Source organism: Callorhinchus milii, unplaced genomic scaffold (genome assembly GCF_018977255.1).
Source record: "Callorhinchus milii isolate IMCB2004 unplaced genomic scaffold, IMCB_Cmil_1.0 Scaffold3, whole genome shotgun sequence".
Classification (NCBI taxonomy): Eukaryota; Metazoa; Chordata; class Chondrichthyes; order Chimaeriformes; family Callorhinchidae; genus Callorhinchus; species Callorhinchus milii.
Genome location: NW_024704744.1, coordinates 28555426 through 28569346, shown reverse-complemented (window position 1 = coordinate 28569346; position 13921 = coordinate 28555426). Strand labels below are relative to the sequence as shown.

The 13921-nt window shown below is 42.5% G+C and overlaps 1 protein-coding gene across 2 annotated transcripts in view; it reads right to left on the bottom strand.

Annotated features, from left to right (window-relative positions):
* The window catches only part of LOC103185001 (protein eva-1 homolog A), a 162178-nt gene that overhangs the window by 39667 nt on the left and 108590 nt on the right, over positions 1-13921 (bottom strand). For both annotated transcript variants that reach the window (XM_007903307.2, XM_007903308.2), the window contains exon 5: positions 13479-13622. In XM_007903307.2, coding sequence (XP_007901498.1) covers positions 13479-13622 — 144 coding nt within the window. The remainder of the gene's footprint in view (positions 1-13478; positions 13623-13921) is intronic.

Genomic DNA, 13921 nt, shown 5'->3' with positions numbered 1-13921 from the left:
CTAGCTGTGCTAATAAAGGTGTAATAAAGAGAACTACTGGAACATTGCGGGGCACTGCTTCAGAGATGGGAGGATAACACGTATTAATGTTTCACACTGCACTGGAACAATCCATATTCAAAAAGGATAAGAAAGCATCATTATTGTGTCACGAAGCTCAAATACCGCTCTAAACAGGGATTTTGTTTTCAAAAACTGGAATCACATTGTCTAAGCCTAAGTTGACATTCCAATGCAGTGCTGGGGGTATGTTATATTGTTGGAGGTGCCGTCCTTCAGATGAGACGTTAAATCGAGGTCCCGTCTGCCTGTTCAGGTGGACATTAAAGATCCCATGGCATATTTGAAAAGAGAAGGGAGTTTTTATCTCCTGGTTTCCTGGCCAGCAAATACCCCAAATAAAATTGGCCACTCCCTCCATGGCTGTTTGTGGGACACTGCTGTCTACAAAATGCCTGCTGCGTTTCACCCACAAAATATTCAGTCAATCCACTTTACAGTATATACTGTGAAGTGTTTTGACACATCTCGACGATGTGATAAGGTGCTATATCAAATACAAGGATTATTATTTTTATAAACTTTAAAATACAAACACTGAAAAAATCTACACCATCTTTTTCTGCACAGAGCTGCCACAACTACCATATATGCCTGTTCCAGAAAGAGAGCCTCCTAGAAAATTTCCCAGTGAGACAATGGCAGACAGCAGTCCTTTCAAAACACAGTTGTCGATCACAAGATCTTTCACTGTTGTTACTAAAAACACCAACTGTTTCATGTATTTTAGAGCGCTGCATATTGTATCTAATACATATAACAACAAATGGTAACAAGTAAGCTCAAGAGAGAGCTGCATAAATCTCAGGGTTCAAATAACACCGTGCATTGCTGATGTGTCATCTGAACTGCAACTGTGGGATTGCCTTTTAACTTGCTCACAAATGATCTATTATTAATAAGTAAGTTCCACCAGTATCAAAATGAGGGAGAGAGGGGCCGAATCAGATGCAAAATAAATGAAACTTCAAACATGATACCTTCATTTTTGACGGGTTTTATGAATGCTACATCTAAAAGTCAAACTGAAGCCCTTCTAAACATTTTCGTAATCGGATCCTGCATTCTTCGCACTGAAGAGAAATTCTTGCATTCCACATTCGAGCACAACTTACATGCAACTGATCCCACTTCAATAAAGTAGTGGATCAAAAGGGCACACGCCCCCATCTTTCCTGGATACATGAGAAGGAGAGCGAGTTTCAGTAAACCGTAGTGACTCACGAGAGAAATGTTCCCTCGTCCATTGTAAAAGAGCATTAAGTGAGTCAATAAACCACATTAAAACTCTTTGATCTGTGAAGGGTAGGAAATCCATGATTCTTGAGCAAGTTAAGGTTGCTTAGACATTTTGCTCAGCCTTGCGAATTCAATTAACATCTTGAACAGGGAATTCACCAGAAACTGGCAACTGGAGAATTCCCCCACCTACATAGCCGGTTGACTGATTACTCAGCGGCTGGAGATTTTGGGACATTAACATCACCCACAGATTTGCAGAAAACAAACCACTTGTGACCCTTGCACAGAGCATCATGCAACAATTTTCAGTGTCTCTTCACAAATCTGCTCCGACTTTAAAAGATAACAAATCCCACGGGTGCAGCAATGAATCAACAACTGTACCAATGCATTTGTGCAACTGAGTGCAGGTACAAGTCAAGGTGAATTATAGTTGTCCATACTGTAGAAATTAGGATGATGAAGATCTCCTGCTTTTAGTATTGAAGTCCCCTGTTAAAAGCTCGCCAGATGTCTGTATTTATGATCCATTCATTTTCTCAGATGCGGATAAATGGAGCAATGTTTTTCTTTATCACTTTTAATTACTTGTGACGACTGTTGCTTTAATTAATGCTGGGATGAAATGGGACGTCACTACATTCTTGGCTCATTTTCCTCTTTGAAATCATTACTGCAGCTCAGCCGAAATGAACCAGAAAAAGAACTGCACGCTTTAGTGTGACCTTTGAATTAGATTAGATCATGGCTCAGTGGGTAAATGTACCCAGTTCATTTGGCCCTGAGCCATAGACTTCATAATGGTCCCAGCTTCAATCCCCAGTCTATGCTGAGTTCAGAAAACAACAGCAGAAAATGCGTTTCTAAATCTGGCCTCAGCATCTATGTGTTTTCTTAAGTAAGCGTAATATCTGTTCCTAGTTTCTTCCTGCACTACTGATTGTGACCCTAACCATCAACCATCTCTTCTGTGTGAAGAGGTGAGGTGAAAAATGCGATGTTTCATAACTAGGCATAGTAGTTTTAAAGCTTAAAAAAGCAGTATTACTTTTCTCCAAATCAAGAATATTCTTCAAATATTCTTCCGATATTCTCCAAATAGAACTAGAATTTCAGTTATACAGGTGCGCAAAGTTTGTAGGTTAATTTGGATGCAATTTCCCTCATAACTTCCCACATTACATAATTGTGAGTAAATTGTGATCTCATAACCCAGCACGCACTTCATACAACTGAACATCCTTTTAGCCAGGTAGCATGAAGATAAGCGCTACGATATTTGTACCAGTGTAATGTTGGTCAGAGAAAGAGACAGAAAAGAGAGACTGAGACAGACAGAAAGAGAAAGAATATCAGAAAGAGGCAAAGACAGAGAAAGAAAGCAGCAGAGGTTAACCTCAAAAAAGGGTTGGGACATTAGACAGGATATTTTGGGATTTTTTGTTGAATTCTACTTAACCTTTTTGCTTTCTTTGTCCTTTGGCCTGCTTCACGTCCCACGGCTCCCTCGCCCCACCATTGGCGGGGGGCCTTCAACCATTCTGCCCCCACCCTTTAGAACTCTATCCTGCATTCCCTCCACCTCGTCCCATCCCTTGCCTCCTTCAAGACCCGTCTCAAGACCCTCCTCTTTGACCGTACCTTCGATCACCCTCCTTCCCACTCTGCCCTCCACCCTCCCCAATTCCGACCCCCAGCTTGGGACCGAAATATTGATTGTCCAGCGCCTTGGGACATCCTCCTGACGTGAGAGGTGCTATACAAGTGAAATTTTGTTGTTGTATAAAGGGGTTTCTCCAAGTTCACAGTTTTAGTCCTGATGATAAGTCATAGTCAAAATATGAACCAATCTTTGTTATTCTCTTTCAATATCGATTAGCCTGTTGTGCAGTTCCAGAATTTTCTGTTTTTATTTCTGATTTACAGCATCTGCCGTTTCCCTTTTCATCTCAAATAATTTTTGTTGTCTCGGAGCTCTGTTCTCCTGTGGGCTGCTGACAAGTATTGTCATCAATCACATTGTCTGTCTGTTTTGCCATGTAAAACTATGCCTGGATTGACCTCGTCATACCTGGATTTTCACTTTTTACACATCTTTTGATGCTCTAGGAAAATACTTTCAACCCATTAAGACTCACTGCTTTATGTCCACTTCAGCGTTCCTTTGTGTTTAGTGCACTTGTTGTCCAGCCACTTTTCTAATAGGATAATAGTAATAATCACAATAATAATTTGATACAGTGCCTTTGTACTCTTTATACTTCGGACTCCTTTAAGTGCCGCCTCAAAATCCTCCTCTTCGACCATGCCATCGGCCACCCCCCCTCCCCTCCCTTCTCTCTCCCTGACCCCAGCTCAGGTCTGAAATGCTGTACACTGTCCAGCGCCTTGGGATGTCCCCCCAACGTGAAAGGCGCTATACAAATATAATCTTGTTGTTATTGCTGTTTTTGCCTTTTCACATAATTCAGACATCTCAAACATACAGTCAATTCACTTTATAGTATATTCTGTGAACAAAACTTCTTCACAAATATTTTAATAAGCTTGTACCTCTGTGCTGGTTACTTTTAGAAATCCACTGGAGGCAGTGAGTCAAAACATCTAGGAAGAATTTTCACACAGCATAAAATACAGAGATCTAATTCAGATTTAAAAACATAAAATGATGTGAATCTTCAAACAGATGTTAAAGTTTAACCCAAATCCTTTATTTGCCTAGTAATTCATCTCGATGTACCCCTCCCCGCTTTATTTTGAGCTTAAATTAGTGCAGGTTCCTTGGGAATTCATTGCCACTAATTACAACTGCCCTTGACATAATCAATTGACTGTGACTCCAGAAATACAGGAGAGGCAATCCAGGCTGACTCCATTATAACTTGGTGGCTTGAGTTCATAAACCCATATTATAATAAGAAAATACCTCCAGACTATGCTTCTGTATTCTGTCCACTCCCTCTGCTCAGCAGTCTGTGGCCTGCTCCATGTCCCCCGTCTGGCCCGCCCTACCATCGGCATTTGGACCTTCAGGCTTTCTGCCTTTTTGCCTCCACCCTATGGAACTCCATCCCACATTCCCTTTGCCTTGTTCCCTCCCTTGCCTCCTTCAAGGCGCATCTTGAAACCCTCCTCTTCGACCGAGTCTTCGGCCACCCTCCTACCCTCCCTGCCTTCCAGGAACCTACACTAATTTAAGCTCAAAATAAGGCGGAGGAGGGGTACATCAAGATGAATTACTGGGCATCAGGGTCCAATCCCTAATTTGCAACATCCTCCTGACATGAAAGGCGCTGTACAAATGTGATTTTGTATTGTATTAGTCTGAATATCACATTAATGCATTGTCCATCACTGTGAAGAGCAGTTCCCAATCTTAGTATTTGTTGCATTAACATCATAGTTTCACTCTCATTAAAGAATATTGTCAACAATTTAGCCCAAATTATAGAAATTACAGATGAGGAGGTCATTCAGCCCATCAAATCTACACCTGGTGTAAGCAACTCAACTGGAGCTAACTACTCCAAAACCAATTTTCTACTCTTTTCCCATATTGTCCCTCTTCAAATGTTTTCCTGGTCAACAATCCCCCAGATAAAATTGGTCACTCACGCCATCACTGTGTATGGGATGGTACTGTGCTCACATTGGCTGCCACTTTTACCTATTAAATACGCTGTCACCCCATGTTAAGGTATATCCTCTGAAGCGGTTTGAGAAATTTCAACAATGTAATAATACTCGATATCAAACGCAATGGTGATGATGATTATTATTGGTATTATTATTATTATCATCTAGTTCCCTTATAAATGTTGTATGTACACAATAGCTACTTGCAGTAGAGCATTCCATGTTCTGATAAACGCAATATTTCACCTCTTAGTCATCGAAGACTTCCACTGATTCCCTTTTAATCTTCATTGTACCTTCAAAACAAATCCAGTTCATCAAGCCTTTTCTAATAACTGTAATCCCTCAACCCCAGTATCGTCTGATTGAATCTACATTGCACTCATTCCATGACTCTCAAGTCGTTTCTGTAATGGGGTATCAGAACCCCATTATATATATATCCATATAGTTGGGACGTCCTCCCGATGTGAAAGGAGCTATACAAATGTAATTTTGTATCGTATATATACATATTCAATTATTAGCACACGTGTTCAATTATTAGCATGTCTACAGCTTCTGTTCTCATACAGAAGATTAAAACAGCTTTAGCAATACTCTACAGAAATGAAAAAATAGTTTCTCATCAAATGCAAGCCAAGCTTGTATGACTATTCCCTTTGGATACAGTGGTACTAGGCACAACTTCAAGTTTCCATTTGGTCATCATAAAAAAAAGCCTCAATCGGAACCTGAGTAAAGCGAGTTTTGGCTCACATTCACAGACCACCCACGTTTAAATAAATCCTTTTTGGATCGGAATTTAGACATTCAAGTCTAATGCACATTGTTAGTAAAGAATGCTCAAAGGAAACAAAGACTGATGTCCTGTGTCTCTCAGTTTCCATTTGAATTTCATTTGCAGTGAGGTGGCAAGTTACAAATTTGCAGTACGGTTATTGGAGTGAGGATTGCTGTTCAACAGTTCCCATACAGTGAATGAGTCATAATAACAATTAAAGGGTGAGATACTCTGAGGAGATTGGAAGCCCAGTATTTTATTATGAGGCAGAAGAGAACATTAATTTAGTACAATTTAACCTTGTATAACACCTTTCATGTCCCAAAACATTTTATCAGAAATAGAATAATCTAGGATTTCCTTGTATACCAACACATAAACAATGCATGTCATAGAATCAATACTGTAGCACAGAAACCTATTTGTGTGGCACTGGCAGATATTAAGAATGAGTCAATTGCTGTTGGTCAGGTTCCAACAGTTTGGAAGCAAGCAAATGTGACTTACATATTCAAAAACTATACAAGGCAACTACAGACTTGACGTCAAAAATGTTAGTATATTCCAACCAGATCTACATCTTCTGAGAACTAATGGAATTTTTTTTAGAAGTAAAATGATTGGAAAATAACCTAGTAAATGATAGACAAAGCTTCAGAAGTGGTAGTTTTGATAACAAGAACATGAGAATTTTTTTTGAGAATAGGACAGCCCAGTCAGATGGCACATTGCGGGTAGACTTCCAAAAGGCCTTTGAAAATAGTCAATTGTACTTAGAGGCCAGATTGCTTCTGGTATACATTTCGTCAGGGGGCATCACTTGTTTTATCTCACTCCCGAAACTGTCAACGACAGCTTTTGTCCTGGAGTAGGGGGTGGGGGGGTTTAGGTAAGCGGCATCTCCTTGGAGCTGAACTGGCTCCCAGGTGACATGCTTGGCAACGGAATGTCGGAATTGAGCCAACCCTCTGTGGCAGTCTCAGTAGCCAAGCAATGAGATTAGTTACACAATTATCACTTCTAATTGCCCTGAAAATTCATTGCAAAACAAAGAGAAAAAAGATTAAGATGCTTTGACAAACTTTTCCTATCTGCATATCTCAATTTTCCATTTAATAGCTTTCGTAAATCTAATATGACAAGGAAAACATGCATCACTTCCTTCTGGATACAGTAATATCCATTTCAAAGCCATTAATTGTTTCAATCACAATTGTAAATCTCTCCTTTTCCTCCTCTAATTGGGACCCCAGTCCTACCAATATTCTGCCTACCTGCTTGTCTGACATGAAGGCCTGGATGAGCACCATCTTTCTGCACCTGAGCATGGACAAGACGGAACCCATTCTCCTTCGCTCCCATCAGTATCTTATCACCCATGTGAAGGGCACTTACAACAAGTTGTTGTTGTAAATGATACCATTTGGCAAATTGTTGCCAATCAACATTTCATCCAGTTGACAGCTCAAGATTCTTTCAAAAAAATAACAACAAGTGTTATTGAAGGACTGAGGAATATGATTGATGACGTTCAGTTCAAGAATATGATAAAGAATATCTAGATCATTTTGGGCTTTGCTTTGTGGTGAGAGGACAGATCACTGGGATTAAGAGAACTGCCAAGATCTAATAAGGTGTGGATCAGGCTTGATGAGGTGAATAGTCTCCTCCTGTCCCTGTATTCCTTTGTTCCTTTGACTCTCAGATGAAACCATGCCTCTCTTTTCGCCCTGACATTGATTCTCCTACTTTCACCAGTGCTCTTACCTTACTAGTGGACCATCATCTCCTCCAACCTTCACTGCGAGGAGATGCTGGATTTCCTTGAATCCAAAATTAAGGGAATCCGCTCCGCGGTCACTGCCCCTCCAACTTCCACCCACCCCCCACCCCTTACCTCCCACACTCCGACTCCTACTCATGGAGTCCTGTAGCTCAGTGGTTAGAGCACTCGCTTTGTAAGTGAGAGACCTGAGTTCAATTCCAGGCAGGGCGAAACCTTGGGCAAGTTTCCTAACTCCACATGCCTAATAATAATCCCTCCAAAAAACACGAAACAATAATAAATTGGTCATTTTCAATCCACAACTGTTTGTGGGACATCGCTGTGCGCAATTGGCTGCTGCGTTCGCCCACAAATATACAGTCAATTCACTTTACAGTATATTCTGTGAAGCGCTTTGGAACCTCTAGAAGACGTGAAAAGCGCTATATCAAATGCAAGGATTATTATTATTATTATTACCCATCCTCCCCTACACACCTTCGAACCCGTTTCCCCCCTTCTGTCACCAAACTCATCCTGTCCCTGAAACCCACCACCTGCTCCCTTGAGCCCATCTCCACTCCTTATCTCTCAGCTCCACCTCCTTGCCCCACTTATCATAGACATCATCAACCTGTCCCTCTCCTCTGGCTCTGTTCCCATTCCCCTAAAAACTGCCACCATCACTCCCACTTTGAAAAAACCCTCCCTTGATGCGTTGCAGCTATCATGCTACCGGCCCATCTCCAACCTCCCCTTCCTGTCCAAGGTCCTTGAAAGAGTTGTCGCCTCCCAGCTACGCTCTTTCCTCTCCACCCATTCATTATTCGAACCCCTTCAATCGGGTTTCCCTGCTGCCCATAGCACAGAAACCGCCCTGGTCAAGGTCACCAATGACATCTTGACCATCTGCGACCAGGGCTCCATCTGCCTCCTCGTCCTCCTCGACCTATCGGCAGCATTTGATACGGTCGACCACGCTATCCTCCTCCACCGCTTGTCCTCCCACCTCAACCTTCAAGGCCATGTCCTTGAGTGGTTTAGGTCGTACCTCTCCCACCATCTTCATTTTGTTTCCACTAATGGCTTTTCCTTCAGCCCCCGCACTGTCTCGTGTGGTGTCCCTCAGGGCTCTGTCCTTGGTCCCCTCCTCTTCACTCTCTATATGCTCCCCCTTGGTGACATCATCTGCAGACATGGGGTTAACTTTCACATGTATGCGGATGACACCCAACTCTACCTTTCCTCCTCTACCCTCAACTCCACGACCACCGATGTCCTGACAGCCTGCCTGTCCGACATCGAGTCCTGGACGAGAGACAACTTTCTTCAGCTCAACGTGCGCAAAACTGAGGCCCTCCTGATTGGCTCGCGTCAGCGTCTCCGCACCTCAGGCGCTGACAGCATCAGCATCCAAGGCTGCACTCTCCACCGCTCAAAGCCATCAGGCACCTTGGCGTTCTGTTCGACCCTGAGCTGTCCTTTCTTCCTCATATCCGCGCAACAACTGGCACCGCCTTCCATCACCTCCGAAACATCGCCAGACTACGGCACTACCTCACCCCTCACGCTGCTGAAACTGGTCCACGCCTTTATCACCTCAAGGCTGGACTATGGGAACTCTCTCCTCGCCGGCCTTCCCGGCACCTCCCTCCACAAGCTGCAGGTCATTCAGAACTCTGCAGCTCGTGTACTGTCCCGCACCAGGCTTCGGACCACATCACTCCCACCCTCGCTCGCCTCCACTGGCTCCCCATCCCCCAGAGGATCGAATTCAAGATCCTCATCCTCACCTACAAGGCCATTCACGGCCTTGCTCCCTCCTACCTCTCCGAACTACTATCCCCCTATTTACCTGCCCGTACCCTCCATTCCTCTGGCTCCAGTCTGTTCCACATCCCCCGCCCCAACCGCCCTACCATCGGTGGCTGGGCCTTCAGCCTCTCAGCCCCTAGGCTCTGGAACTCTATCCCCCAGTGCCTTCGGTTTGCTTCCTCCGTTTCCTCCTTCAAGGCCGGTCTCAAGACCTTTCTCTTTGACTGTGCCTTCATCTCCCCTCTCGACTCTCTATCCCCTCCTCGCTCCCTCCCTTCTCTCCCCTCACCCTGACCATTTCTCCCCTGCTCAGGACCTGACCCAACTGTCCAGCGCCTTGGGACATCCTCCCGACGTGAAAGGCGCTCTATAAATGAAATCTTGTTGTTGTTGTTGTTGTAATTAGCCTCCATCTGTGCTATGATGCAGAAATGCAGCTGCATTTCAAAATGACAAAAAAAATCAGATACAAAACTACCACAAATCTAATCAAATTCTCTCTGCCCACCTCCCCCATTCCCATTTCATACCGAATCTGAACCAATTCTGTCCATTCGCTGAATTGTTAATATGATGATGTGGAATTACAGTTACAGACTCGCACATATTATTAGTGAGCTTTCATTACAGGAGGCTCACAAAATAAATCATTCACGCATTCCTGATCTGAACAGAGACATAAAATATCATTGGTAAATCAATCAAATATGAAGTTTTTTTAAAAATAATATCGTGTTAAGCAGTTTTCCTTCTAAACTGTTTATCTTAGATCCTTATCAAAGTAAGGCAACCTGTGCTGAATTCATTTTCACTCAATCAATCATCACAAGTCTCTCCACTCCCAACAAATCTGACAAGTCATGCCCCCTATGCTCAGGGTTAAGCAAGTGGGCAAGTTTTACAAATGAAAAATTGGATAAGATAAGAATAAACCGAGAGGAGGTGCTGAAAAGGTTGTCAGTGCTCAAGGTAGATAAGTCACCCAGTCTGGATGGGATGCACCCTACGTTACTGAGGGAAGTAAGGGTGGAAACAAAGCAGGCTCTGGCCCAATCTTTCAATCCTCCTTGGACACCAGGGTAAAGCCATAGGACTGGAGGGTTGCAAATGTTACTCCCCTGTACAAAAAGAGGCAGAAGGATAAACCCAGGAACTACAGGCAAGTGAGCCTAACATCAGTAGTGGGGAAACTTCTAAAGACTATAATCCAGGACAAAATACATTTTCAAATCGAAAAATATGGGTTAATAAAGGACAGCCACATGGATTTGTTAAAGGCAAATCATGTCTAACAAACCTGCTAGAGTTTTTTGATGAAGTAACGGAGAGGGTGGATGAAGGTAGTGCAGTTGATGTAGTTTATTTGGATTTTCAAAAGGTGTTTGATAAAGTGCCACATAAGAGACTTGTAAGCAAAATAGAAACCCGCAGTATTAAAGGGACAGTGGCAGCATGGATACAGAACTGGTTGGGAGACAGAAAGCAAAGAATAGTGCTGAGCGGTTGTTTTTCTGACTGGAGGGAAGTGTGCAGTCGTGTCCGCCAAGGATTAGTATTGGGACGATTGATGTTTTTGATCTATATAAATGACCTGGACTTGGGTATGGGGAGTACAATTTCCAAGTTTGCAGATGATGCTAAGCTAGGAAAAGTAGTAAACAATGAGGAGGATAGCAGTAGACTGCAAATGGACATAGACAGACTGGTAAAATGGGCAGAGACTTGGCAGATGAAGTTTAATGTGGAGAAAATGGAGTGATGCATTTTGGGAGGAAGAACGAGGAGATGCAATATAAGCTGATGGTACAATCTTAAAGGGGGTGAAGGAACAAAGGACTAACAACTGAACAATAACCAAGATGAATTCACATTAATATTCATCCCATATCCTGTAGCATAGTTACAGTAAACAGTTTAAAACAACAAGAGAACTTGGGCACAATGTTCTCATTCCAATGCTCCTTGTCAAGAAAGGCAACACGTTCCAGAAACCAAATTAACCGAAAATTATTTTTCATAAGCCTCATCACATACAAACGAGTCCTGGCATGCTTACCACACACATTTTGTTAAATTGTACCACAAAGATAAACAGGCAGCGAACCTCTTAAGAGAGGAAGTTTCCATATCTGGAAACCTGCAATTCCAAGGGGGAGCACAGAAAACCAGGAAAGCAGGGATAGTTATATTGGTCCAGGTTTGCAGCCCACAACTAATCAGCTACTATATCTTTGTGAACCTTTGTCTATGACCCCAAGTATCATATCTCAAAATATTATTGCACTCAATAAAATATTCATTGAGTCATGAACATGTAAATCAGTAGCATCATTATCTCTTTCCTTTCATTCAGCTGCTTCCAGACTTGTGTCACTAATTCTATTCAGTAATTTATTGTTTCTGCTCATGCCCAGTGCTCACTATTGTTGCTGTTAGCGTAGCTCCATGTGAACTGCATCTTCGGAAATGTAAAGATGTATTACTGATCAAAGAAGGGGAAGAACTGGAATCAAATGTAATCTCCACTGGTGTCCTGGTCAGATTAATTTAAAAGTGAAGTTTATGTTCTGATACTTTGTCTGTTGATGGCTTTCATAATAATCCCTCCAAAACCGAAAACAATAATAAATTGGTCATTTTCAATCTACGACTGTTTGTGGGACATTGCTGTGCGCAATTGGCTGCCGCGTTCGCCCACAAATATACAGTCAATTCACTTTACAGGGTGTTCTGTGGAGCGCTTTGGGACGTCCTCCCGACGTGAAAAGCGCTATATCAAATGCAAGGATTATTATTATTATTATTTCACATTGTTTAACGTGTTCTCTTTGACACGTACCATTTTCTGTTTTGACTTGAAATTAAATCCTGTCTTTGCATAATGCAATCATAAATCATATGGCTGGGTTTTACCACTGGTAATGATAGAAATAATAAACCTTCCATTTGAGATTACTTTCACTTTGGGAGGACATCTCAAAGTGCTTCAAGAATGCATTGTAAAGTGCAGTGACTGTGTGGCAACCAACTGTTGCACAACAATGTCCCACAGACAGCCATGAATTGTTATTAGTTATCTGGAAATAGTTTGATTTGCTGAGGGCAGTAAAAGTTAATAGTATTCACATAAGTGCACTTCCTACAAGGGGTCAGTGCATAGCGATTAGGGGCAGGAATTGGTCGAATTCCTGCTTGTTGTGTAATAAATTTACCAGCCTTGGCGATGTGCATTATTAATGAAAAGTGCACAAAGTTGATAAGCAGAAAATGATTCCCTCAGTGTCGCGAGGTGCCAAAATCGATCAGCAGTCCTTCCTACCCAACATCCAAACTCTGACCAGAATTGATTTCCTCCAACTCCACCACATTGCCTGCCTCCAATCATACCTCACATTCCATGCTGCTGAAACACTCATCTGCGCTTTCATCACCTACTGCCTCAATTTCTCACTGGTCTCCCCATCTCCACCATTCACAAAGTCCAACAAATTCAAAAGTTCACCGCCTATAGCCTCACCCATACTAGAATCCATGCCCCCACACTCTTTGGCAGGTTCCACTGATTCTTCAGAATGATCAATTTCAACTCAACTCTGCCTTGCCACCTCTTCGCCAATTTTCAGTTCATACCTGAAGATTTTTCTCTTTGACTGCTCTTACAGCAATCTCTCCTTTCTCAATGTCAAACTATGCCAGTTTTAAATTAAAACTCAACATAACCTGATCGTAGTTGATTATTTGATGTATCCTTAAAATATACTTAAACACACATCAAATAGTGTCTTATGACCACCATCATTATTGCACCATTGAACATCTGTTTTTCACTCAACTCTGTAAGATTGCCGGTTTAGTGATATTCAACAACAACAACTTGCACTTATATAGTATCTTCACACCGGGCAGCATCTCGGAGCGTTTTCTGAATTATAGGCAGTTTATGTGCTGCATACCAGCAACAGAAGAAAATAGGATGAACTTGACTCAAACATAATTCATATAGGACCCTTGCAGTTCAATCCATAGGTCTGGGCTGGATTCAGTTGAAACAGGACAGCATTTTCCTATTCCACCCAGCCTTACATTGAGAGCCGTCATCTTAAACCAGGCTTGTACAAGTTACACAAGTTTTGAACCTGAACTGTGCCGAGATTATGATCATTACTGCCGTCTTACCGCAAGTGTAGATGACATTGAGGAATTTGCGAACACCTGGATAACAGGGGTCACCAAACTCATAGGAACTGGCGTAGACACTGCAGGTTCTCTTGCCGTGGCACCGTTTGGCCAGGATCTGTAAAGCTAAGGTTGACCGGCACTCTAGAAGAAACGGAATAAAAATATATAAAAAGTAATTAGGCCACTGCACATCTCTTAAGTCTAATTATTTTACTACTTGCTGATCAAAGGTAGCTCTATCTTTTCAGCCAAATCCCTGGCAGTCACTTGGCTTGGATGATCAACTGTGAATCAGTAACTGAATTAGTTTTCCTCATCCTCATCCTCACCTACAAGGCCATTCACGGCCTTGCTCCCTCCTACCTCTCCAACCTACTATCCCCCTACCTACCTGCCCGTACCCTCCGTTCCTCTGGCTCCGGTCTGCTCCACGTCCCCCG